The sequence below is a fragment of the Numenius arquata genome, chromosome 2 (genome assembly GCF_964106895.1).
Source record: "Numenius arquata chromosome 2, bNumArq3.hap1.1, whole genome shotgun sequence".
Lineage (NCBI taxonomy): Eukaryota > Metazoa > Chordata > Aves > Charadriiformes > Scolopacidae > Numenius > Numenius arquata.
Genome location: NC_133577.1, coordinates 8359530 through 8385884, shown reverse-complemented (window position 1 = coordinate 8385884; position 26355 = coordinate 8359530). Strand labels below are relative to the sequence as shown.

The 26355-nt window shown below is 41.8% G+C and overlaps 2 protein-coding genes across 2 annotated transcripts; both read right to left on the bottom strand.

Annotated features, from left to right (window-relative positions):
* Positions 1–348: 348 nt before the first annotated feature.
* Positions 349–10111, bottom strand: ZC2HC1B (zinc finger C2HC-type containing 1B). Its single transcript, XM_074144630.1, has 8 exons — positions 10108–10111; positions 9692–9877; positions 8261–8325; positions 6081–6200; positions 4955–5093; positions 2757–2881; positions 1653–1758; positions 349–431 (listed from the first exon to the last, which is right to left on the bottom strand). The coding sequence occupies exons 1-8, from the start codon at positions 10109–10111 to the stop codon at positions 349–351; spliced, it is 828 nt and encodes a 275-aa protein (XP_074000731.1).
* A 677-nt stretch (positions 10112–10788) lies between these two features.
* Positions 10789–21091, bottom strand: LTV1 (LTV1 ribosome biogenesis factor). Its single transcript, XM_074167361.1, has 11 exons — positions 20950–21091; positions 19335–19466; positions 18659–18847; positions 17480–17567; positions 16412–16532; positions 15379–15616; positions 14536–14663; positions 13441–13580; positions 13106–13158; positions 12166–12366; positions 10789–11546 (listed from the first exon to the last, which is right to left on the bottom strand). The coding sequence occupies exons 1-11, from the start codon at positions 20950–20952 to the stop codon at positions 11433–11435; spliced, it is 1407 nt and encodes a 468-aa protein (XP_074023462.1). The 5' UTR covers positions 20953–21091; the 3' UTR covers positions 10789–11432.
* Positions 21092–26355: the final 5264 nt, after the last annotated feature.

Genomic DNA, 26355 nt, shown 5'->3' with positions numbered 1-26355 from the left:
TATTCCTGGCATATTCCTCACTTGGAGAACAGAAGCACATCGTGAGAGCACCAGACCTGCTAGAGAGGTCTGCAGTATCAAGCAGCAAACCCTCTCGAGATGCTTGTTACAGCAGAAGGCAGTCACTGCCTACTCGAGATGGAGCTGCTCCAAATCAAAGGGCATTTAGCACCAAAATGAATCTTCTCAGCGTCCTATACTGGGGACATGAGGAGCTCTGCAAAAATTTTAATTGCAATTTAATAAATACAAATAAATTAATACTGCAACAGGATATTGTATATACACAAAAGCAAATGAGGTCCTTTTATGTTACTCTGTTGAAATAAAAAGAAAAAAAAAAATTTCTTACCCAAACTCTCCTGAAGAATTTTTCCCAGGAGATACACCCAAAGGTTTTCTGGTTTTCTGCAGCATTCCTGGAGGGTTCCCTGCAGATCATTATTTAAAAAAAAATATTGGCCGTAAAAAATTATAACCTACATAAATTCAACATAAATCCCAGAAATGTAGGGATCAAAGGGACTGATATGAAGAGCAGTATGTATTATCAGTCATGGGTTATGCTACAAATAACCATTAAAATAACTTCATAAAACATCTGCTAAACATAGGCTGAGTACAGGTCATGATTACCAGTAGCAATGGGTGCTAGCAAACATATTACATGGTATCCTGCTTAGAGGGAACCGTTTTAGGGATGTGGTGGTGTTAACTTTAAGGTTCAATCAACAGGGGGAGTCATATGGAATGAACAACATACAAAGCTTGATGCTTCATCTCAATGGACCCAACGGACCCAATTTCTGATCAATGCCTATAAATACTTGAAGGGTGGGTGTCAACAGGAAGGGGCCAGTCTTTTTTCAGTGGTGCCCAGGGACAAGAGGTAACGGGCACAAACTTCAACATAGTAAGTGCCATCTAAACATGAGGAAGAACTTCTTCACTTTGAGGGTGGAACAAGCTGGAACAACTGCCCAGAGAGGTGCTGGAGTCTCCATCTCTGGAGACATTCAAAACCCGCCTGCACACGTTCCTGTGCAACCTGCTCTGGGTAGACCTGCTTTGGCAGGGGGGTTGAACTAGATGATCTCAGGAGGTTCCTTCCAACCCCATATCATTCTGTGATTCTGTGACTTAAGAAAAGATAAAGAGGATGGAATAAATTTTAACATCAAAGATTAAAGGTTATGGAGCCCTTTATTGGACAGAAGGAACCTCACACCCAGACTGTGTGTTTCAGATCTATAAAGACACTTCTGTTTGAAGAGCTCTATTTGAAAAGGCTGAGAAGCCCCTCCTAAGAACCCACATGAAAACCTCTGTGTATCCACTCAGCACAACGGATCAGGATAACAACTTGGAAAGCCATTCAATATCAACAACATCCACTTGGAAATTTTTGAACCTTCTCATTTCTAACAAGCGGTGTGTGGGTGTGTGGAAACGAGTTTAGGATTTCATGTCAAGGCCTGGACTTGCAAAAAAAAAAAAAAAAAAAGAAAAGTAAAAAAATTTCCAACTGTATTATTCTATCAGAAAACTGGATTCCAAAATTTAGGATCTGCTTTAAAAATGCTGCCCTGCACTTCAAATACATCAGAGTTTGTTATAAGAAAGACATAAATACAGTTAAGTGAATTCCTTACTTGGCACAGGTTTGTCTGTATTGGCACCTTCTTGTACTCTCTTCTGAAGCGATAACACAGCAGTTGTTAAAGGTGGGGGCTTTTTCTGAGTCACTGGCTGCTTACCCTGGTAAAAGAAGATGCACAGTCCACACTCAACTCCAGCAAGGAGCTTACGGAACCTGGTGACAACTCTCCAAATCACTGCTGAAGCAGTGCTAGGAAGGGATAGGAGAAAGCACCCCCTTCCCACTTGGAAGCCATTTTTCCTGCTCAAAATAGGTAAAAGTCTCATAAGATTTTCAAGTACCTTTTAAAAAGGAGAAGGAGGAGGAGGAGGAGAAGGAGAAAGAGAAAGAGAAGGAGAAAGAGAAGGAGAAAGAGAAAGAGAAAGAGAAAGAGAAGGAGAAGGAGAAGGAGAAGGAGAAGGAGAAGGAGAAGGAGAAGGAGAAGGGTACTCTCCTAAAGGAACTGTTTACATTATTATTGTTTGTTCTATAATAAAATAGAAGCTCACTTCAAGACACTGCCAATTACCTCCACTTTTCTGATTCCCCAAAGGGGAACTGTCTGGTGAGTAAATCAGCCGTACATTTGCAGGGAACAGAAAACCTGCAAACAGCAGGGAGCCCTGATGAACAGGAAGAGCTTTCTCCATACATTGCAGAAGCTGCCAGGCTCCTGCTTCCCTGCAGCTGTTACCCTGGAATCCAGTCACAGAAGAGACTGAAGAAATTGTTGTCCAACTTTTTTGTATGATCATATTCTGTCTCTTTTTATATCATAGAATCACAGAATGGTTAGAGTTGGAAAGGACCTTAAAGATCATCAAGTTCCAACCCCCCTGCCATGGGCAGGGACACCTCCCACCAGACCAGGTTGCTCAAAGCCCCATCCAGCCTGGCCTTGAACACCTCCAGGGATGAAGCAGCCACAGCTTCTCTTGGCAAAGGGCTCCAGTTTTGGGGAACTCCTGGCTGATGTTCAGCACATACCTCATCTTAAGAACTCATCAACTTCCCTGGAGTCTTAAATTTTATATTGATATAGGTCTTTACTCAGCATAAACTACAGTTTGGCAAATCTGCTTCCAGGACAAGACAAAGTGTGACTGTGTTTGCTTACCAAAGCCTGTCGGGTCATCTTTGCAGCAAAGGCTCGGTGGACAGCTTGTTCTTCACAAAACTTCATGTGCCTCTCTGCTGCGGCCTCATTAAATCTTCGTGAGCAGTGTGGACACTGAATATAGTCTGATCATGAAAGGAACAACTCGTGTCACAGTTTATACTGTACGAGAGAAGAATTGTCCTGCTTTCCTGGAGCACTCAAGATGTAGTTCAAAGCCTGGCTCCATTAGCAGGTGACCATGGTGAGTTCCCATAAGCTCCTGAAGTACAAACTTTGGAAAACTACAAAAACCTCCTCTAGAAAAGTGCTTGGGATCCCAAAATACATGCTTACAGTATTAACCCAACAAACAGCAATTGCTTTAAAAATAAATACCTGGGGATTAATAAAAGTATATTTAATTATCTTTGTCGTATTCCCACCCCCAGCCTCACAATTAACATATCTGCAGAAAAAGTGGTATTTAGAAATTCCTTGAGTAGTCTAAATCAATGTTTTTAAGACTACTTTTCAAGACTGGTCATTAAGTTTGTTAGTTGTTTTCACAAAATCCATTTCCTTTGGACATTGACAGAACGCTGCTTAAGAAGTTGTGCCCCAGCAGGTGAGGCACACCCAAGAGCCAGGTTTCTGGATGTGAAGAACACACCGTGGTGCTTCCTAGAGCCATTTTTCATGGAGTTATAGTCCTGATTCTGCTAAAAGCTGTTTGATTACATTTATCACTGATCAGTCCTACTTGTTTCAACAAATGGTTGGTGTTAGGGGTGAACGCAGTCACATTCAGCCCTTGCACTGCCCTTGCTGTCCCCAGACCCTTCCTCTCCGCCCAGTGCCTTTTACAAAAGCAGCCTGAGTGTCCTTATCCTAATATTACAGATACAGCATCTTTACACAGCATCTTTCTGGCAACAGCCCAGAAAAGGTGGCCCAAGCAGCCACCAAAAGCCAGCCCCAGACCAGCAGCATGGGCAAAATGGTTCTGAAGACAGGAGGGGGGGATGAGACAGGGCAGATGCCCGGCTTTAGGGGGCTGGCAGGGGGATCTGGCGCTTCAGGGGAGAACGGGGAGCTTTGGGCTCTATTTGGAGGAGGAAGAGAGGGAAGGGGAATGTCTGTCTCTCTCTCTCTCTCCTCCCCCCAATCCATGTGCTTTCTCTCCAGTCCTGTAGCACCGGATATACATCCTCACCAGGCCCCTCAGCAGTTTGTCTTGCCTAAAGAACAGCTCTCCAGTTCCTTTCTCCACAGCTACCGCGGCTCTTGCACAATTTGGTTTCCTCCAAGAGGGAGAAGGAAAGGGAGGGGTCTGCTCTTGGACTCGGCAGAGTCAGACAAGAAATAACAGAGCCATTAAAGAGTTTGGCAGTGGAAATTCAGAGAGGAGCTTGACCCCAATCAAGGGAGGAAGATGTGTCCCGCTGCTTATACCACGTTGCTGTCATCTAGAAGAGGAGAAAGGCTGGAATCACGGCAGCTGGTTTTGCTATCAGTCACGAATTCCTGCTTTGGAAGTGAGCCCAGAGAGCCCCCCTTTTCCCTCTTCCCTCCTTCCCTCCCTCCCTCCACCTTCATAACGCAGGCGAGACTCCACTGAGATGTTTCATAAATTGCTCCCACGTTTCATAAATCACATATTGTGAGAAATACTGGCTCTACGTGCATTTTTTTGGATCAGTAACTTCTAGCACAGTGAGGTCCGTGCAGAGACCACACCTGGTATTAGGAGCAAACCAGACCAGTCTTTTTCTAACTGACCTCCCCTGACTACACAGGAGAAGGGGACTGTGAAAGGCCACCGCATGGGAGTGGGGACCCTGTGTGCACTACAGCTGTTTCGAAGGGCAAGGGAATGTATTTTGCCCCCTGTTATACCGTGGTACAGCCTGTGCTACAACGCAGGCATCCCAACCCTCCCCCCAAAGCACTGTCCGATATCAGAGCCCAAACTTGCTGCCTTTAAACTTAAAAGCTACAGTTAGTTTTCTCTTCCTTCCCACCACCTCTGCGTTGCACTACCCGGCAATTTAAGCCAAGAAACACAGCTGAAATTGAGAGAGTTCACAGGGAATTAATGTTCACGTTGTGTTGTGCTGGGGGGGTGCAAAACCGAAGCCCAGCTGTGGGCAGTAAGAGGCCACTGCTTTGCCAAAGATCAGTACCAGAACATTAATAAGATAAAGTTGACCACAAACCTGGATTGATGCTTGGCGGGGGAGGAGGCGGAAGAGGACAGCCCTCCTTCAGAGCTTTTGTGACCTGCTTGGCTGATCGAATAGCATTGATAAAATCCTCATGGTGCTGCCTCCAGTTAGATTTCTTCCTTGGCTGTTTCTGTAATGGGAAAAAAAAGGAAGGCACAAACTGTATTTCCCCCCTTTGCAAGGGACAGAGAAAAATCTTAGAGCGAGGGTTCTTCCTTTCTGAGGGAAAGGAAAAACGGTACAAATAAAAGAAGCGTGCTTTTCTTGAAAGGCACAGGAAAGCTGATTTAGCCCTTTGCTGTCTAGTGAGGGCACCAGAAGATGGATAAAAGAAAAACGCCTGCCAACAAAACACTCTGGTCATGGCAGACCAAAGGACACATAACACGGAATAGAAAAGACACTATGACCAAGCCCTTCCCTTTTCCCTCCACTTGTCAGATTCTTTTTCTTGCTTTAAGCCTTTGTGCCCTTCTGTTTCTTTCTGCAACTGATTTTAAAGGACATTTTACAACCACAGTTTGCATGGATACAAAATCAGTAGTGATTTGGCATCTCTGGGTAAAATTATACACATGCATGTCCATGCATATTCCCCTCCTCTCCAGCAATGCATGAAAAAAACCTTGTTCCAGTAAAAGTTTAAGCCTCTTCCCCTCCAGCTCTGTAAATAAGTTTAATTTAAGTGCATTTTTAAACCCTTGAGTTCAATAGCAGTGAATCTCTGTAGCTCCATAGATTTGGGGCTACTGACAGCTCTCAGGTTCAACCCGGGGTATTCCGGCACCAAGCATCTTGGATCACGCTCTCTTTCAGATTTAAGTGAAGAGGAAGCTGTCAGAGGCTCGCATAGTCTTTAAAATACACACACGACCATTTCCTAGAAAAGCAGAGACACTTGGGTTCCCAGAGTAATCATGACTCCTACTGGTTTGGCTTCTTAACGGAGAAATACTCTCAAACGCAGGGAGGGGGGAGGAAAGAATCTGGCACTCAGTCAAGCACATGTGTGAGACTCATCCACAACATCCAGGCTTTGTCCCCGGAGGAAACAATAGCGTTACTGAATGAAAGGCTTCATATAGAGATAACACGCGTGCTTCAGTTTTAACTACACCTTTGGCGGGGGCTGCTTCTTCACCGTGGTGATTTCTGTTCCCCGCAGTCTCTGTTTCAAAGAGCTGAAGGGCTTGCGCTTCTTGTTGAAGACCTTCTTGCATATTGGATCATGTCTCAGCTGGGATGCGAAGAAACACAGTCGTTTACGGATTAAAGTCACGCTTTGTTAATGATGCTTCCTTACCCAGGCTTTAAAATTGCTTCTATTCAGGAACAGGGAGCTGAAGCAGCGTTTATTTCGGGTTCAGTTTAACTCCTGAAGGAGTTCAGCAAAACTTTATAGAGCTGTCCAAGTACAGCTGCAGTTCAACACAAATAAGACACAGAAGCCGTTTCCAGTTCGTTCTGCTCCGGGACATGCTGGAGGCCAGCACAAATAACGACTTGCAGAGAAGAACAGACTGGGTCTGTGAACAGGAACAGCCCCGTTGGACTTTCGCTCCCCTCTCCATTTTTTCTTTCTTGGTTAAGGGGGAGAACAGACTCATCCTGTTCAAGGGCCCAATATTTACATTATTAGCTCTTTGAGTTTAGAGAAGTGTTCCAGACTGGGGACTCTCCTGACAAACCACAGCACCATTCATCCCATCAACACCACTGGAACAGCAGCTGAAAGGGAGCAGCTTCTTACCAGCACGCCAAACCCGACAATGCCAAAGGGAAAAGCAGGGATACCACCCGCAGCTGAAAGCACAGGGAAATTTGAGGTAGGTGGATATCCAGTGCCAAATTTGTGGAAGAACCATGCCTCACAACAAAGGAGGCTTTAAGATTCAGAAGCGTCTCAGATTTTAGCATCGACCTCACTCGTCTGGAGCAGGATGGCCCTTTGTGAGGAACACCGTGAAAGCGGGGACAAAGCTACCTCCTCTCTGTGTGCTGTGGATCAGACCTATTTGTGCCCACCCGCAGCTGGTAAATTAAGGAGCCCATTCTTATCTTCCTTTGCTCACTCCCCACCTTCCTTTTCTCAGTTATTCTTCATCCTCTCATTGATTTCTCCATACCACCCACTCCCTTCCCATAGGAGTTAAGCAGCTCCCTGAGCAAGGCATCTCATTGCAGCTCAGCTGGGCCAAGAAGCAGCTCCTGCCACAACACGTTTCCACATTCTCGTTCCCCTTTGAACTTTCCTATTCACGTGCTCCAGGTCCTTATCTTCTGTTTCTAGACAGTTTTGACAGCAAACTCTCCTTTTGAGAGGAGGGTTCCTCTGGGGGACCGAGAGGGCAGCAGATACCTGTCTGGCTCACCGAAGAGCACACCAGTCCTGCATCATGGGGGCACAGAGAGGCGCTACGGGCCGTGTGTCTCACGCTAGGCATAGTGACAAGAAACCTCCCGCCCCCCCTGAAAACATAGATAGCTGTCTTTCCAAACAGCTTTGCTGGATTAAACCATCATGTTCTTCATGCCTCTGATCTGAGATACCAAACGTGGAACTACTAACATAGAGTAGTTCCACCTTCGCCTCGGTGCTCATAGTTATTCAGCTTCCAGTGTATTTTTATTGTCTTTTTTTTTCTAAATTAGTTTTTCGTTCTGCCATAGGATCAGTAATGCAAACCGAGGCAGGGAAGGGTGCATGCAGAGCTCCCCCCTTCGCAGAAACCCCCCCGTGGCTGGGTTGTGCCAGGCAAACTGCGCAGCCACCCATTTAGTTGGTAATCCAGGGATCAGGGAGGTCAGGGGGAATCTTTTCATTCACTTCAGCAGGCTTTGGAAGGGAGCCTGGTGCCCACATTGTGCTGTCGAAGGGACTACTTATCAGATGGTTTATTAGTCTATTTTTCCCAGGAAGCCTGAAATAACAAATTCTGCCTAGAACCCTGGAACACAAAGGAAGCTTCAGGTTAGTAATTTATGCCTCACCAAGAGATAATACGTTATTTTAAACGCAATGTATAGTAAACATCTGGTTTTGGACAAGCAGGTAAATTAAGACAGTGCGAGATTGCAGATAAGTCACAATATTGCTGTGCACGTTCATCAATTCCTAATCAAGTTCGCTAACGAAAGCAGTTATTAGATCATGTGCTCTTTTAAACATGAGTCCAACCCATTTCTCTACTAGCAGCCACCTCCTCCTTCCCCGGCGCTCACCACCCCCTTTCAGCTAAACGCATTGACATTCCCATTCAAAAAAAAAAAAAAGAAAAGAAAAAAGTTTTGTTTTACCAGAACATCTTGTGCAAAACGTCTTCCACAGGTTGTACAGGGAACCAGATCTTGCCTTTGGGCAGCTGTGTGAAATTCAAACCATGGGAGAGTCTCAGTGGCAGGGTACAGGACGGCTCACCTACAGCAGAGTTGGCGTTCGGACTCAGCCCTTGCTAAAACCAGTATTTCCTCCTCCGAAAGGGAGGGCTCCAGCCACCTGCCAGGGCTCCCTTTTGCAGAACTGCCTCCTTTCTCTTGTTCCTACGAAGCACAAGCGCTCCTTTACTACGACGGACAGCTTTTTGGTTTCCACGCGACTGCTCAGGTACGTCCCTTCACAACATCACCACGGTTGGGCGAGGAGATGACGGAAGAGCACTCAAGCTCATCGCCGCCTAAATTCTGGGGGGTGGGCTGGAAACTGCACCCCGATTTATTCCGGTTCCTTTGTAAGTCATCAGGAGCGAGCGATGCCCGGGAACGGCTCGGGGTAAACCCTTGCTACTGCAGGAAGAGGCAGGTGACACTCTCAAGTGTGACAGTATCTGCATTCTTCAAACAGAATGTTTCCATGACGCTTAAGCAGCATTCCAAGATGATCTTACTTCGTAGATGTCAAATTTCCATTTTTTAAATCAGTAGATTTTTTTTAAAAAATAGGTTTTAAAGTTACACGGAAAGTAGTTTGCAGCCTTTGTGACTCCAATGGCAGTCACATATTCTCATTTCAGAGCCGGGATACAAATATTAATGTATTAATACATTACTTGTATTAATAAAAACAGCTTTCAGGAAAACCTGAACAGTAAGTTCAAGTTTTCAACAAAAAAGAGCCTTTTTCATGAGACTGGTAACCTCCAGAGGGAACGACTGAAGTGCTCCGCACCCGCTCTTGCTGAAAGAAAAGAAACCCTTGTGTGGCCGAGCAGCAGCAGATGCGCAGCTGCTTTTACTTCTACCTTTTCCTTCCACACTCCAAGGCACGGAGTGAAAGTTACTACAGAATTCCACCGCAGAGGAATAAAGCAATTCTATAACCTTTTTGACTCTTATTCTATTGCCTCTGTTTAAAGGTCTTTCCACTTTTGCTGCCACGCAACACCTGTGTGTGTGTCTGTGCTTCGGCTGGACTTAGGCTCTTCCTTTCAAGCGTCTTCCTCTGCCTCCCCCAACTCCTTTTTTCCGTTCTCATCCCCTCCAGGTTTTGACCGATACAGCTTTTTTTAAAAATAAAAAATCTAGGTAAAAGCACAGCATCACTGAATCAGCAATGAGAAATCAGGAAAAAGGACAATTTGCCGCAGAAGATGAGTTACTTTAGACACATACAAGTGCAGATGAGTTCAGGACTGGTAAAGAACATGAGCACTGTCTTTAGTGAAGTTTTCCTTTCCAGTAAATCACGAAATCGCATTCCATCCAAACCACCGAGCAGCTTCTGTTACTCACTTGTTCTGTTTAACTCCTTTTCTGGTATCTGACTCATCTCAATAGAATGGTTTCTTAAATTTCCTCTTCCCCGTTGTTGCCAGGAGTCGGGAGTACGAGGTGATGGGTCTTCATTACTCAAAAGCTCACAATTCGTGTTACCAGCATCAGCAATTACATAATTAACAATTATGATGCAGGCAGACCCTGCTTAAGCCTGTGAAAGACATGAAAACTAGTACAGGTATCAGCTAAATGAAAACTCTGAAACTTGTTCTAAGCTCAGATGGCTTCTACTGATTTGCTTAACACAGACTGAATGATTTTAGGAAATTAAGGCTTAATCTAGATCTGAATACTGCATTGACACTTCAGTTTTCTGAGCAGTGACCAAGAGACTTGTAGACTTAGTTGCCTGTTTATTGCCTTCTCCAAACCCATGTTACTTTATCAATTAAAATTCATTATAAATGCCTTCTTCCAATAAAAAGGAGTACTTTCAATTGTTTCTGTATATTATAAGGCCTCATCAGTCCTTCTGTCAGCTTGTCTCCATCTAGTATTCACAAAACTTTTAAATATTTAAGGAATATTTAAGGTGCTTTGAATTTAGTAGTAGCCAAACCACGCTACTGGTGTGTTGGTTACCGTGTTCCTTACCAGTAAAACAGTTAACTTTTCACCCAAAGGCAGAAGATTGCTCAGTCTCCAGCCCTGAAGATCTAAAGCTGAGGGTTTGTTACCAATACAGAAGGATTCAGAAGGATTGACTACAAATCCTACTCATTTCATTCACGTGTACGGACTGGTCACTATCAGAATAATTCACAAGCACAGCACAGAAATCTAAGATCACACCGAGCCTGAAGATACCGTCCCTCTGCTCATCTCCAGAAAGCCTTTGCAACAATTGTGGTGGGTCATAAGTTTGTATTTCAATGAAAACAAACTGAATGCAAGACCTGAAGAATAATATTTCAGGCAACTCAAGACAATGGTTATCTATTTTTCTACGTATCTGTTGCTTTGTTTGCCACACTTCTCAGACTGAGCGCTTTCAGCGAAGCTGATTTCAACGTCCACAGTCAGGGTCACTGACTACATCAACGGCAACACTTGTTGCGACAGATTTTATTTGCTAAGAAATGTAAAACTCGAGTTAGGTAACAGGGATGTCTACCCACACAACAGCTTGTCAGACACCTCTGTTTACAAAAGATTATTTTACATCTTTCATAACAGTACCCAAACAATAAATAACCAACCCAGGAAAGATCTAAGGAGTGGGTGAAAACCCCTTGACTTACAAAGCTGTGCTGTATCAAGGCACTATATTTAACCATCAGTATAAGGGAGAGAAGACATAAATGGATACATTGCTTTGTAAACTGAAATAATTTAATAGAAGAATCTAATCAGATCAAATCTGTAAGATTCCGCTGATTTGCTGAATACATTCAAAATATATATAAAACTTGTCCAGTGATAGCTTGTAAGAAAAAATATTTTTTTATAATTTTAATGCATTTCTGTAATGAAACTTTGCAAGAATTGCCATGTCACTCATGACAGAACAGACATCATTAATACACTCTTTTATGTGTAACTTCATTTCAGAAAGAATGACAAGTTCCTGGTTCTTGTTACAGCAATATCTGAATAACCCCCTTAGTGCACGACCGGCAGCGCTGTGAGTTCGCAGTTCCCTTCTCAACACAAATGAGAACTTAAGGATGTTTCCACAATAAGTTCCTCAGTTCCATTAAGACAGCTTCAGTCCTTGAATGTTTTGTTTCAGATTGAGCAACTCCTTTTCTTGCCTGGTTTTCTCCAATTTGAAGGCCAGCTTATTGGCTTTCTTCTCCATTCTGCGCTCCTGTGCATATGAATAATCACAAATTTACAAAATAGGCGTAACAGGCAAAAAGAAACCACTTTAGTTAACAACACTTTAATTAACCGTTCTAGATCACGAAACCAGCAGCTATCTGAACAATATTATTATTTATGGCACTAATTATTAGTAATCAAATTAATATGTATACCACCAGGGTTATCATCTTTAATTAGCTGAAGCTTCTAATAGGCTGGTAATTTTTGTTCCTAAATAAAACAACCAGAAGATCATTGTGGCCAATTAGATTTTCCACATTTCATTCAGACACTTTTCACTTTGTGTGATCTGGAACACCACAACTATTTTCTTTGCTTCCCTAGATAATAAGGAAATATGAGGGCTCCTTCCAAAGTGATATACACAATAGTGACCACAATAACAGACCAAAATTTTCACATAGGAAATCAGGATGACAAAATTATGAGGTTAACTTTCTTTGCAGTAGATTTTTTTTTTAAAGAAGCAATAATTAGTCCTGTGAGACCAGCAAGTTTTTCCCATTCATTTCCAGACACAAGAACAAAGGAGCTTTAAAAAAAGTTCGTAAACCAGAATTCGGATAATATAACATGCTTCTGTTATTTAAAACAAGGCGTACCTTTCGCTCCTCTTTTATTGCCTGTTTTCTAGCTTTCCGCTCCTCTTTGCTCTCGTCTTTGGAACGGGGCTGTGTGGATGCTCTTGGCAGGTCGCTGCCGTTAACCATCTGCATGCGTTCAATCTGCTTAGCAGTAAGACCTTTCTGAGGCAAGATATATAGGGGGATTCCAGTCTTCTGGGAAATTTTTATTGGTTTGGGCTAAAATAGAGAGCACATATGTATTAATGGTCCCTAGCTTTCTCTCCAAGAAGTGCACACTGCACTGCCTGTTCAGTATAAAAACATTAGATTCAGATTTAACAGTAATTAACAGGTAAGTTTCCTCATGCTATTTTCTTCCCTCAGAAAAATGCACATTAATCCCAAAGTAAGAAATCAAACACACCTGTGAGCAGAATCTGGTCTCCAGGAACAAGAAGAGTTTCTCCCTTTTATTTAAATATTACTGAAAAAAACCCCGAACCTAAGTAGGCACTAATATTCCTTTATAAGCTTTCAAGAAAAAGGTTTCCTTGCAAAATCTCACACGTGTGGAGCACCGAGCTGTGATCTAATGATGGGGAATGTCCGGAAGACCGAAGAACTAGAATAAATTGTTTTAAACTGTAGAAGGGAAACGGAAACCTATTTTGAAGAAAAAAAATAAATCCTAATATGTGGCTGTGAGACACAGATTACACAAAGGTGTAATGCAGGTAACAAGAAAGCGAATTCCTTGCTCCCTACATTTCTGCCTAGCTACTGCAGAAATTTTTAATTTATCTAAATTTATCTAAACACTTCTTCAGTGAAGCAGCAATACCAGAGGCTAACACCTTCCCCAATCCTCTGTTCTGCTCCCTCCTTTTAAAAACAGATATCCCTTGAGAAAACAATCACTTTTGGCTGAAGTTTTCCCAGGCCAGATTGTTAGTCAGAGTCAGTTTAATGATTTTACCTTTGATGGCTCCTTAATAAGTGTTGGGTGATTATATAAGTTTGAGTATGTACCTAGGTGACAAAGAAAGAAAAAAACAAAACCAACCAGTGAAGAACGGCTTGCAAATAGAAGCCAGGTAAATTTATTACAAATTGTACTACTATTTAGTTTTTGAAGCTATAAAATTACAAGAGTTAAGTTTAAAAATGCAGTAGTTTTATCTAGCAAGAATTCCTGATGTTGTGCAGGAAGCATAAAACATTTTACCTAAAGCACTGCTAGAGAAGTTCTGAGATCACTCATCATTTACTTTGAAATCTGATGAAAAAACAAGCGAACTCCAAAATACTTACTCAAAATGGATTCACAATCCCACTTTTCTTTTGATTCTTCAATTACTACAGCTACTATTTCTTCCTTTTCTTCCTCACTTTCTTCATTCATAGGAGAGTCTAACTCCTCACAGGGTTCAAGAGTATCCAATTTCACACAACTTTGAAATCCAGAGGAGAAAAAAAAAAAGATTTATCTTTTCTTAGAAATGGATAATTACGTAAACCCAGTCTCCTCTCAGTAAAAACCCAAACCAAAGAAAGCTATTCCCAATGAAACTTGCAGCAAAAATGTTTCCTTAAGTAAGCATCCTCAAAATAAACTAAAACATTATGACAAGAGGCATAGTTGAAAAAAGGTAGAATTTCCGCATTTCAAAAGTATGTGGCACACAGAATTTGTGACTGGAGGGCAGGAAGAGAAGAGGATATACTTTTTAGTCTGTAAGCAAAGCACCTCTAGAGGTGATTACGTACCCTGCTACTGAGCAGTCGACTTTCACTACAAGGGACACACTACCATGGAAATACAAGACTAATGTGAGAAGATTTAGCCATTTAACTTTGGGGTAGTATCACATGCTTTAAGAGAAAGTGAATATTCTGTGGAAACGCAGTCTCACATTGACACAGGGTTGCTTTACCAGTGCTGATTTTCGCAGTGCTCTAAAGAGTGGTACCCAAGCAACAGTCACCTACGAGTTAATTATCACGTAACTAGGTATATAGCGGGATCAATCGCATATCAACAGGACAGAATATACTTGGCTACAGAGTCTGTTAAAAACAAAAGTAAAAGTACAAGGAGAAAGGCAAGTTACACAAAGAAGGGAAAGGAAGAATGCCTCTAGATAGTACACTAAATTCAACACAATTAGACAAAAGTAGCATAATCTCACATAAACCAACAAAATGCCTCCACTTAATTTTATCATCTTCAAAGTTAAGACTGACATTGAGAGACATTTAAGAAATGGGCAATACTCATACGTAGCTGTTTTTATTGTGGGATGCAATCTTGGGAGTATGTGAACTGGAAACAACATCCCAAACTTTCAATATAAACACAGGATGACATAGCTATTTATGTGAAGGAGTATTTCTGGGAATACATACTTCTTTGCCTTCTCTTTGTAGTAATCATTCAGGACTTCCTGCAACCGAGCATTGTCTGTGTTAATATAGCCTTCCAACTCCACGTTATCCAAGGCTCCAATTTCATCTTCATCAAATTGCTCAAAGAACTAAAATAAAGAAGTGAATATCTGTAGTTAGACCACATTTGTCATGCAACTTTTTGATAGAAGAAAATATGTAGATCTTCTTTAAGCTATCTGACCCTTTTTTCTCTCCCCTCTCATTTGTTGAACAACTGCCAAACACATCTGCAGTGGGATTTCCTCCTTACTGCCACTATTATTTCAGCATGGGAGTTACAAAGTTATCTTTAAATAATATTTAAATGAGCTTCTGGAAAATTGTTTCTTATTCTGATGCATTATTTCAATCTGTACATTAAAAAGCTTGACTCTGCTCAGGACAAAAGTTACACCATAAAGTAATTCCACTGCTCTGACATTGTTTAATGAATGCGTACTTGGCACAGCGGGGAGAAAGGGTGAAATCAGTGTGACTTCACCAGGCACTTGTACCTGATCTGTTGTGTTGAACTGAGCCTCTCACACAGAACTGTAACACCAACTATGAATGCTCATTGCAATAATTTTCTTTAACTGTATCAGTGTTAGGCCTTTTAATAGCAATTAACACTCTAACTATTTAACACAAGCCTCTTAGCACACACAATATTAAATGTGGAATATGTGCAAAGAAGAGCTGTTTGATGCCCTGACTGCTGAAGGCAGTAGGAATTTGCACAGGCATACAGGAGATGAATCAAAAGACAAAGAAGCATTTAACAGCCTTATGTTTAACAGTTACATTCTTGAGCTGCCTCACCTTCTCAAATCTGTCATCCAACAGGGTCAACTGCTCGTTCCTTCTTATTACCGAAGATGTCATAGAATATTCTGTGAAACGACTCTTGGTTTCCTCTTGCATAAAAAGGAATTCTTTTGGCCGTCCGTTAACCCCATCGTCTGAAAAAGGACCTTCTGAATCATTACTGCAACTGTCCTTTTCATCATTATCTTCTTCCACATCTTCCCATTCATCTTCATCCTCAACATCTGATCCCCTGGAACACAAGTATAAACCAATTATAGAATAACACATGGACCTTTCCACAGCTCTTCCCCGTGCTGGGTTACGTGAAACAATTTGGCAGTAATAGATTTAAATCTTGAGAGGCAAAGGTAAAAAGTGATGATTTTCAAGCCAATAAAAGAAACCCAAGTTTAGCAGTAACAGCGTTGCCAAAGTCAGCATAATACTACTTCTGTCCCTAAGCTGAAAACAAATCTGGTAACTGTTGGTTCACGCATCTGCACACTGAGACTGAGGTTGTGTTTACATTCAGCTATACATGTCCAAGTGGAAAAAGAAAAATACTAGCTGCATTCTTCAGTATTAAAACTAGCAAAATTTCTCATTGTTCATAAAATGATGAGAATTATACCAAAAACGTAAAGAAATAATATGCAGTAGGGTATCACATAAAGCATTTGTAAAGGTTCTGGAAACAACCATTAGGCCTCATCAATATCATTACTGATGTGTTGTAAATATGATAGATGGCAGTGTTTTATATAGTTCAAGAATCCCATTATTCCATACACTGCATATGTAAACAAATGTATAATCCATGAGCTCAAAGTAACAAATTAAATCCATCTCTTGGATAACACATGAAAATTTGTTTTGTAAGCTACCACCCACATAACACAAGGTATTACTTTTTTTCCTTTAACACACTTTTAAGTATTCAATTTGAAATCTGAAACCATTCTTGCTTCCTCCAACAACACGTGAAATAACAAGTAGTATCATTGCTATTTACATATGACAAACAGTTCTACAAAGCTCTCTGTACCCTTTTCGTGGTTCATTTGCTTGTAGAACAAAATCATCTTCCAGAATATTTTCTGGATTGTCAAAGTCAAAATCATCATCAAGAGCCGCAACAATATCAGGATCAAAATCCAGACGTGGTCCTAGAAAGTTAAAAAAAAAAACAAAAAACAAACACAAACCAACATAAATAGATATCTGAGTTTCTCTGACATTATGAAGCTGCTTTCCTGGATAAAACTCAATCCAACTAGGCTGCTAATTTGCACTAAGGAAAGATTAAACCTAAGAATCACAAAATTACTCAATATTTGTAGATTTACACAAGCCAGGGCAAGTCACCAGCCTCTTATTAATTTTCCTCATCCAAAAAAGAACATTTTTGGAAGCTTAAGACTTCCGGGGAATGTATTTTAATATATTTTACTTAGAATATTGTAGAAGAAAAGTTATCCAAGTTGGAGTACTGTATACCAACCAATCCTAGCTCCCACCCCCTAAAACTCTCTACGTTACAAAAGGTCAGAAAATGTTTGTCTACTGCAATTAACAGAAGTGTTTCTAGCATCCTTCTGTCAGGACACAGAGAACTACCACAATTCCTGTTATAAAATATTAAGATAGCTGCAAAGTGAACGTTCAGTGCAAACATGGATACATAACAAAAGCGTACCTACAGCCTGTAGCACTGAAATAATACTGAGGAAGGAAAGTAAACACCACTCTGCATTTGAAAAGAAGGGAAATTCTAACTGAAAATCCAGCTCCAGACTTGGATTCAAACAGATGGGAGTAATAAATCAATCGTATTATCTACTTAATATCTACTTATTATCTACTACTTAAAGTTTCCCCTGTTATTAGTTTATATTTGCTACACAATAGTAAGAGCTCATGGATTTCCCCCGCCCCAGCAAAGCTAAAAAGCTGTTATTAGTGAATCACATAAACAGGTCTCCTATAGATCATTCTGTCTGCTATTGAGCCTGTTCGAAACTAATATGACACTGCACTGTAATCAAAGCCGCAATTATCATTTAATACCTAGAAGGCAACTCACATTACAGAAGGGTGGAAGATTTAACGATACCTGAAACAGGAGCAGCTTTATTTAACAAGCCCACGTCCTCTTCAAACTCTGTGGCAAATACTGAGGAAGGCAACTTAATAGACGGAGCCTTAGAAAAAAGAAACAAAACTCCAACATTGCAAAATTACTTTTTCTCAGTTTCTCATATGAGCTCACATTTACAAAAATATGCAAATAATCATGTGACCAAAAGAAACTCTGTGAGTGCTACTTCAGTATTAAGTCAAGTGCTACTTTATTGGTGGCAAATTTTCAAAAGTCATGCAATGAAAGCCAGGTAAAGTGTTGGCAGCATTAATTCTCACATCAATATTCTCCAGGTATGGAGATGGTATTTTTGCATCTCTAAAGCTTTTCAGAGCACGTTTGTACAGCAGGCACAATGAAATTTGTAGGGTTTTTTTGTTTTAGAGAACACTAACACACATTTGAAACTGCTCCTTTATTGATAGGCTTATTAAAAACTTACTAACATGCACATCTAAAATAACTTTACATCTTATGTAGCATCACTACATAAGGTATTTCTGACTAAGAACATAATTCTCAACTAAAATGACAGTATTTGGTTAAACCAAACTCCCTCAATTAAAAGTGACTGACTGGCAATTGCGTACTTCATTGCTTGAAATTACTTATTTATTTTCCATTCCAACATGATCTAGCATCATGAAATTCCACAAGTTACGCCAGCAGTTGAAAAGTTTGATTTTATTCCTTCTGGGTTCCGTTACACTCCACTTTAAAAGCACGGTGTAATGTAAGGCACCATGTAATGTAATGGTGTAACATACCACAGTTGTAATACAACATGGTATATTCATAACTCCTAGGACATTAAAAGGTTCTAAAAATCTTAATAACAAATGCCAACTCCAGAAAAACACATGACTTTTCAAACAAATGCCTTTGTAAGGCACCTCTGTCAAGAAAAGCTTCTCATGGGTACACAAAGTGTTTTAACACCGTGCTAGCAAAATACTGTTCAACAGTAAACTTTGGCTTGTTAATTTTTGTTTTTACCTGTAGGAAAGTCGGATTGGGGGTTAAAAAGATCATATATATATATATATATGTATCACAGTCACGATAATACTTGTTGAATATGGTTAAAGTGTCTACAGGATGCTCAACTCCAAAGAACAGCACAGGATTATTATGAGCAAAAATACTACTTACTGATACTCGCTGAATTTCATCTTCTATGTGCCCCTCACTTGTGACAACAATTCTGCTTTGCTGTCCACACACAGAAGGGACAAGCTCAGAGGGACCAGAGGCTTCCTTCAGATGCTGCAAATAGTCATAGTCATCATCAAAGAAGACTCCATACTTCCGCTGTTCTTCCCTCCTTTGCTCCTCATGCCCCTGGGAATTGTAAAATGAAATATATTTAGTTACTTAAGTCCATTTAAAACTTATTAGTATAAAGAAAAGTACCACATCTACTGATAATGCCCCAATTCTAAAGTCCTTGTAGTCCTCCCTCCACTCCCTACCCTAACACACAGCCCATTGTAACCATCTGGTTCAGTGTTTGAGTGCTGTCTGAGCAGGACTTTAACCAACTTTTTCCATAAGCAGCATAACTAACAAAGCCTGTTTTTTCAGGGTAGGTCAGGCAACCTTTGTTCTTGTTTTAATGTTTATATCCCTAAAGCCAGTTAGTCGTCCTTCAACCCATCAGGTAGTAACTCACGACCATCAAATTCCCTGCAATGTTCCCTTTTTAAATAAGCTGGACTAAAAAACTACCTTCTCTCAGGTTTTTTGAACTGTACGACTGCATAAACACTCTTCTCTCCCGTCACATTTCTTATCTGAACGAACCTCAGTATTAAAAGCGAGTATTTACTTTCTGTGTAGGCAGCAGAACTCTCTGGGGCGCGGTATCATCAGCAGCAAGTGGGTCCCTCTGACTTCTGTGCACTAAGTGAAACGTTACCGCTTTCTTCTTGTCTATGAAGGGTTTCTTCTTCTTGTGAGGCTGCAAAAGGATATTTGGTTAATCATCATTAATAAAAAATAAAATATTAAATGCACCGAAAAAGAATCTTTTGCCTGAAGCATGCTACTGCATTCCTTCTAAGGCAATGTCTTATAGAGACAAAGCAAAAAGAGACCAGTCGTAGCTTAACTCTTCTCATCCCGTGCACAACATTTCATATGTTCTAATAGCACACGCAGCTGTATTCAGCTGCAAAATGGCAATACATCAGTACAATAAATATATATATAATATATATATTATATATAAAAAAAATATATTTTTATATATATAAATAAATATAGCATACACACATTAATGTATAATTCTAGAACAGAATTTTTAAGTAACTGCTTTCTAAACACCAGTCAAATCTGAAACAAACTTCATCCAAAAAAACCAGGAGTTTCCTGACGTAAGGAAATTCATCTAGACACACCTAGCTTCTTGAAAATTGTTTAGACAGCTGTTCCTACACCCCAATTCAGTATCAACCAAGAAAGCCATCAACTGCACCATTACACTGACACAGCTCTAACATCATATCTAAAGTATTCTTAACTGGGTGAAAGCATTTTCTACACATTAGCACATCTGACTTACAGAAATCCTTTTATCAGTAATTCTGGCTTTACTTACCTACTGAAATGTGTTAATAGCAGATACATGCAACTTAGCACAGAATGGTTTGGGTTGGAAGGGACCTTAAAGATCATCATGTTCCAACCCCCCTGCCATGGGCAGGGACACCTCCCACTAGACCAGGTTGCTCAAAGCTCCATCCAGCCTGGCCTTGAACACCTCCAGGGATGGGGCATCCACAGCTTCTCTGGGAAACCAGTTCCAGTGTCTCACCATCCTTACAGTGAAGAATTTCTTCCTAATATGTAATCTAAATCCACCCTCTTCAGTTTGAAGCCATTACCCCTCATCCTACCACTTCCTGCCCTTGTAAAAAGTCCCTCTCTAGCATTCTTGGAATTATTCTACAGATCTAACCTTCTCACCTCGTAACTTTAAGCATACAACATGATACATACAAAAATTCAGAGCGTTATCAACTGCCACCATAAGCTTTGAGTTAAAAACCCCCAAAACGTGCTTTAAAATCTTATGCTTGGAGCAATCATAAAAGGAAATACGAGAAGCTTTTGGAAACAGGCAACGTGCTGCCCCTACGAACCGCTGGTACCCCCCACCCTCCACGGTCCCCGCCGGGGCGGCCCAGCCCGCTGGGGAGGCAAGGCCGCCCCCTCAGCGACGCTTCTCCCAGGCCGCCACCGCCGCCGCCGCCTGGCTGCCTCCCTCCCGCCCCCCGCCGCGGGTCCGGGGCTGCCGTTTCTCCCCTCCGCTACGGAAACGACCCGACTTCCACCCAGGCGCTGGGGGGGAACAGCGAGACATGGCAGCTAGCGAGCCGCGGACGGGCGGTCCCCTGCCCTCCCGCCGCCTTCTTCCTCCTCCTCCTCTTCTTCCTCCTCACCATGGCGCGGGGTCAGGCCGAGCAGCACACGCTGCCCACCGGCGAAAGGAACCGCTGCCGCCACCCCCGACAAACAGGCCCTTCCCGCTCCCACGCAGGCCTGCCCTCAGCACCTCCAAGCTGTCGCCTCCATCTTGGGATCAACCAGTGACCAGCGGGGGTGGGGATGGTGATAGGCTGCCACTCCAGATAAGGTGGTTTTTTTTTTTTCCCCCAACTAACGAAAACCGGGGAGTTTTCTCAGACTGAAATGGCGTTTTAATAAAAGAGAGGCTCCGTGAACGCAAGCAGCTTACTTCCTCCCACCCGCCAGAGGCATATTTTCCCCACTTCTCCCCCCAGAACTAGTGGAGAATGGCTCCGCCCTCAGCGGCAGCACGCTTGGCAGCGGGGGCCAAAGGGCAACGCGCGTGCGCAGCGGCCGGGCTGTCGCGACAATAAAACACCATAAACTTTTGCGGAGGCGCTGCGTGAGATGGGAGGCGCAGCAGCACTCGCTCGGCGTCTGGCCCGACAGAAAGGGTCTCCTCAGCCAGCCGTGCCGCGTCCAGGTTCAACGGGGCCGAGTGCCGGGTCCCGCACTTGTGTCACAGCAGGGCCTGGGGCAGAGTGGCTGGAGCTGCTCGGCTGAAGAGGGCCTAGGGGTGTTGGTCCAGAGTGGGCTGAACATGAGCCAGCAGTGTGCCCAGGTGGCCAAGAAGGCCAACAGCATCCTGGCCTGTATTGGGAATAGTGTGGCCAGCAGGACTTGAGAAGTGGTCATCCCCCTGTACTCGGCACTGGTGAGGCCCCACCTCGAGTGCTGTGTCCAGTTTTGGGCCCCTTACCACAAAAAAGAAATTAAGGTGCTGGAGCAGGTCCAGAGAAGGGCAACGGAGCTGGTGAGGGGTCTGGAGAGCAAGTCTTATGAGGAGCAGCTGAGGGAGCTGGGGTTTTTCAGCCTGGAGAAAAGGAGGCTGAGGGGAGACCTCGCTCTCTACAACTCCCTGAAAGGAGGGTGTAGAGAGGTGGGGGTTGGTCTCTTCTCCCAAGTAGCAGGCAATAGGACAAGAAGAAGCAGCCTCAAGTTGTGCCGGGGAGGTTTAGATTCTATATTAGGAAAAATTTCTTCATTGGAAGGGTTATCAGGCATTGGAACAGGCTGCCCAGGGAGTTGCCATCTCTGGAGGTATTTAAAAGACATGTAGAAGTGGTGCTGAGGGACATGGTTTAGTGGTAACATGGCAGTGCTGGGTTAACGGTTGGACTTGGTGATCTGAAAGGTCTCTTCCAACCAAAACGATTCTATGATTCTAGTGTCAGCTCTGACACGCACCTTTGCAATCTGGCTCCACGTGAGCTCACATCCAGGCTCAATTTGAAGGCTCAGGTGTAAATAATATGCATTAATATTAACAATGTTTCACCATATATGAGTTTTTATTTCATAGAATCATAAAATCATAGAATGGTTAGGGACCTTGGAAGGGTCCTTAAAGGGACCTTAAAGTTCATCGAGTTCCAACCGCCCTGCCGTGGGCAGGGACACCTCCACTAGAGCAGGTTGCTCAAAGCCCCATCCAGCCTGGCCTTGAACACCTCCAGGGATGGGGCATTTCTTGTGATATGATACTTTAGCTGTATAAATTATACCTATGCCATGTAGCAGCCTGTGCACAAACACACAGACCCACAGGTACACGCTCCTTGCAAAGAAAAAAAAAAAAGTATGCTTGGTGTTTTACCAATATGATGTAAAACCATTTCGTTACATTTCAAAAAGAAAGTGCAAAACACAGAAGGGAGCAGTTTATTCCGTACGCATATAAACAATAACAACTATGGAAAGGTTGTTGCTGAAAATTAAGAAAGTATTTTCCACATATTATGTGTGTATATGTGTGCAGCTAAATCTGTATTTGTGCAACTGTATTTGAGTGGATTTCATTGTTTTTCAGTAGGTGTCACTAAAGCTTCAAAAGAGCCCAGGTTTTCAGTCTCCTGCCTGTTGTTTTCTGAAGTCTTGCATCTTTACCATCAAATTACATCACATCACTCTCATGGAAGTGTACAAATTAATTTGATCTGCTCCATCAGTTGAAATGACTCCTGTACTCAAATTATCCCTGCATATATTTGCACAAAGCCTAGACCTTCCTTTCCTCTTGCTTCCTAAAAGTACATCTTGTTGCTGTCAGCCTGTGAAGGTTGTAGTGCACACCTTGCGGTACAGGAAGGCTGGTGACCCTTTGACTGCATGCTGTGAATGGGTTTGTCAGGACTGCACCTAACAGGAGCAACTCCCTTTCTATAGTGTCTCTGTACTTCAAACCCAGCGTCAAGTGGAGTAGGAGAGCCAGCTTTTCACGAGGTGACTAAGAGCAGAATCACCCAACTTTTAAAAATACAGTGCTTAGCATTTATCTGTGGGGTAACAGATTGGATGCTCCTTATTGCTTCCAGGTCCCTGAGGTAGCTCTGGCATCCATAGACGTGCACAGTACTTGTACAGAGACTTGGTAACAGGATTACACCTCACAGTCCCCTGTGCCTGATGACCCCCTGTCAAACAGTGGCCGTAATGTCATTCCATAGACCCCAAATCTGGTGTAGGAGCATCACGTCAGTCTGGAATTGGGAAAAATTAGCCTTTGCTCTCAGCTCCGTTGCTAATAGTGTTTCATATGTGTAAGTTAAATTTACCTGTTCAGCTTTTTAAGTCTCAGGACCTTCTGTCTTGCTTTAACTCACATCCCCACCCTGTATTTCCTGTTTGGATTCTAAGTGTTTAAGGATCCGTATTATTTGTTCTCACTGTGATTAAAACAACAGGCTCCCTTATCACAGAAGATTGATAATATATGCCAACACTAATACATGTGGAGATTAGTTTTAAGATTGAGGTTTTAGCAATAATAAGCATCATATTGCCTCCTTTGTTGATACCTAAGGGTGAGTCATCTCCTTCCAACTGATTTACGATATATCAAAATTTAGTATCACGTGTATGTGAAATGTGTATGAGAGTCTCAGGTGAAAACTCCACCTAGGCTTCTAATTTCATCTAAGCCTTACAAGGCCATCCATCCCACCCTACTCTCATCGTGTTCTCTGCTGAGACACTTCGCAGTTTAAACTCAGCAAAGAGCATCTACAGAGACTGAGGGGAAAAGCGCTCGGATCACCGACCACTTCTTACACGCTTATGGAAGGAGAATGGTCAGTTTTGGAATGGTCTCGCTGTAGAGGCAACCACTTGAAAAATAATACGCCGGAAGCATGCATTTCCTTAACATAATCAACATCTTGCCTTCCATGTGTAGAAATTGATGCTAATAATTTTTCTCTTCGTTCTTGCAAAGCAGAAATTGTTACAAAGTAATTAAAAAGGCAAAAGTTATTGTCAGTCACTCTGTAACGTTAAAAGATTGGCAGATGTACTGCAGACTAGGTTGAACCCTCAGCTTTGCAGAGCAGTTTTCTCCATGTGCAGTAGGTGTAACTGCAGCAAATCTGCTGTCAATGAAACTGAAACTAGTAAAATCCACTTCTTGCTGATAAAAAATAATTGGGAAACTGGGAGCATAAATTAGGTCTCTGAACCATTGAGATACAACATCAGCTTTGTATTTTTAAAATAACTACCACCTCTTTGAACACACCACCCACAAGAGAGCTACCAGATATGTTTGAAGGACTCCCAAAATTCAAAGGAAGGTTTCAGGAACCTTCCTTCACCTCATTTCCATGCAGAGGGACTTTTAATTCGGTCTCTAGAGGCCGCTTTCCAACAAGTAACAGCTCTCTGAAGTTAACTCCGTTACACACGCTCACGTACTTGCTAGAGATACAAGAACAAAATACCTTCTGTAAAGATTTTCTGAACAATTTTATTGAGGTAATTTTCTTCATTTTATGTTTTTATATATATTCATTCACACATATCTATAATTCAAAGAGCTAAACAGTTGTCTAAGGCACTTGGAACTGTGCACAGCAGAGTATCCTACAGTACTGTACAACTAGGGCAGCACACAATTTTTTTTGCTTGTTAAATAAAAACACCATAAAATAAGCATAATATATGTACTGTATAAAAAAGATAATACTTATTCTACTTTTCAGATGACAATATTGGAATATATTTGTGTATGTGTGTATATATAGGTATATACTACAGTACAAATAAAACCCCAAGAAACAGCTATCATTAATTTGTAACAATTCCAGTTATTTACATTCACAGGTACCTATACACCTATGTAAAAAGCGGTATCAGATCAGCCACTTTTTTGTAGTTACCATATTCAATCACACCAAGTCAAGTTGCCAAAATACAGGTAAATGCATTTTATAATCATTGTATAAAATACACACTGCGTAAGCTGAAAAGTTATCAGTACTGATTCTCCACAGCCTCACATCTTTTGAAAAATCATTAAACATGTGGAAAGGACATTTTAAAATACCAGCATTTCTAAGATGATAATGTTTCAGATAGGTTGGGTTTTTTATAGTTATCAATAACTGTCCAGCATGACGGCCAGTGGGGAACTAAGTCTTGAATTTTTGTTGTCTTTGTCATTGTCTTGAATTTTATTGTCTTTGTAAATAGGAACATTTAGTGAAATTCATGCAAATTACTTTGAGCATAATTTGTTTGTATTTTAAATCAAATTAATGGAAACAGTGATGTCTAAGAACTGGCCCAGTGCCTATTAATAGATGACACTCTCCATTATGTGCTGCAAAATTTTGATTCCAATAAATTCACATCAAAAATTTCATTTCAGGTGATTGTGGCCCACTTATGATATATTCAGCACCCAAGACCCTCCCGGCTTTACTGGACCCTCAAAAGACCCTGCTGGAGCTTTACCACCTGCACTGGTGGGGATGGGTTATCCAGCCCTCCTTCCTAGAGTCATCTCTCAGAGGTGTCCTTGCAGACTTGATTGCAAGATACATGTGAGAGCAAGGATTCCTGCTACTGAGTAGTACCTTGCCCCAGCATGTTGCAGTCCTGCCAGGGAAATACACGTTCTTGAATGCCCAGTGTTTAAGGTACAGCCTACTAATATTGCCATGTTTTACTGTTTGAGTCATTGTTCCATAAAAAGTTGGGAAGGGACGCAAACTTATTAGCTCCTGAGTGTACAGAAAGATAGTCTGCAGCGTTCTTGTACTTCTCCTAGATTTGCAGTTTGGTTGTAAATGGAATTCTATTGCTCTTTTAGGGAAAAAAAAAAAAAAAAAAAAAATCTCAATATCTATTTAAACAGTTGCAGGCAATTAGCACATGCCATCTCCACACCCTTCCCACCCCTACTCATTCAGTTAGATGCCCATTCAAACAAGCCATTGGTATCTTTTTTGTTTCAAATCACTCCAGCTAAAATATTCGTCCAAAACACAGAATTTTTTTAA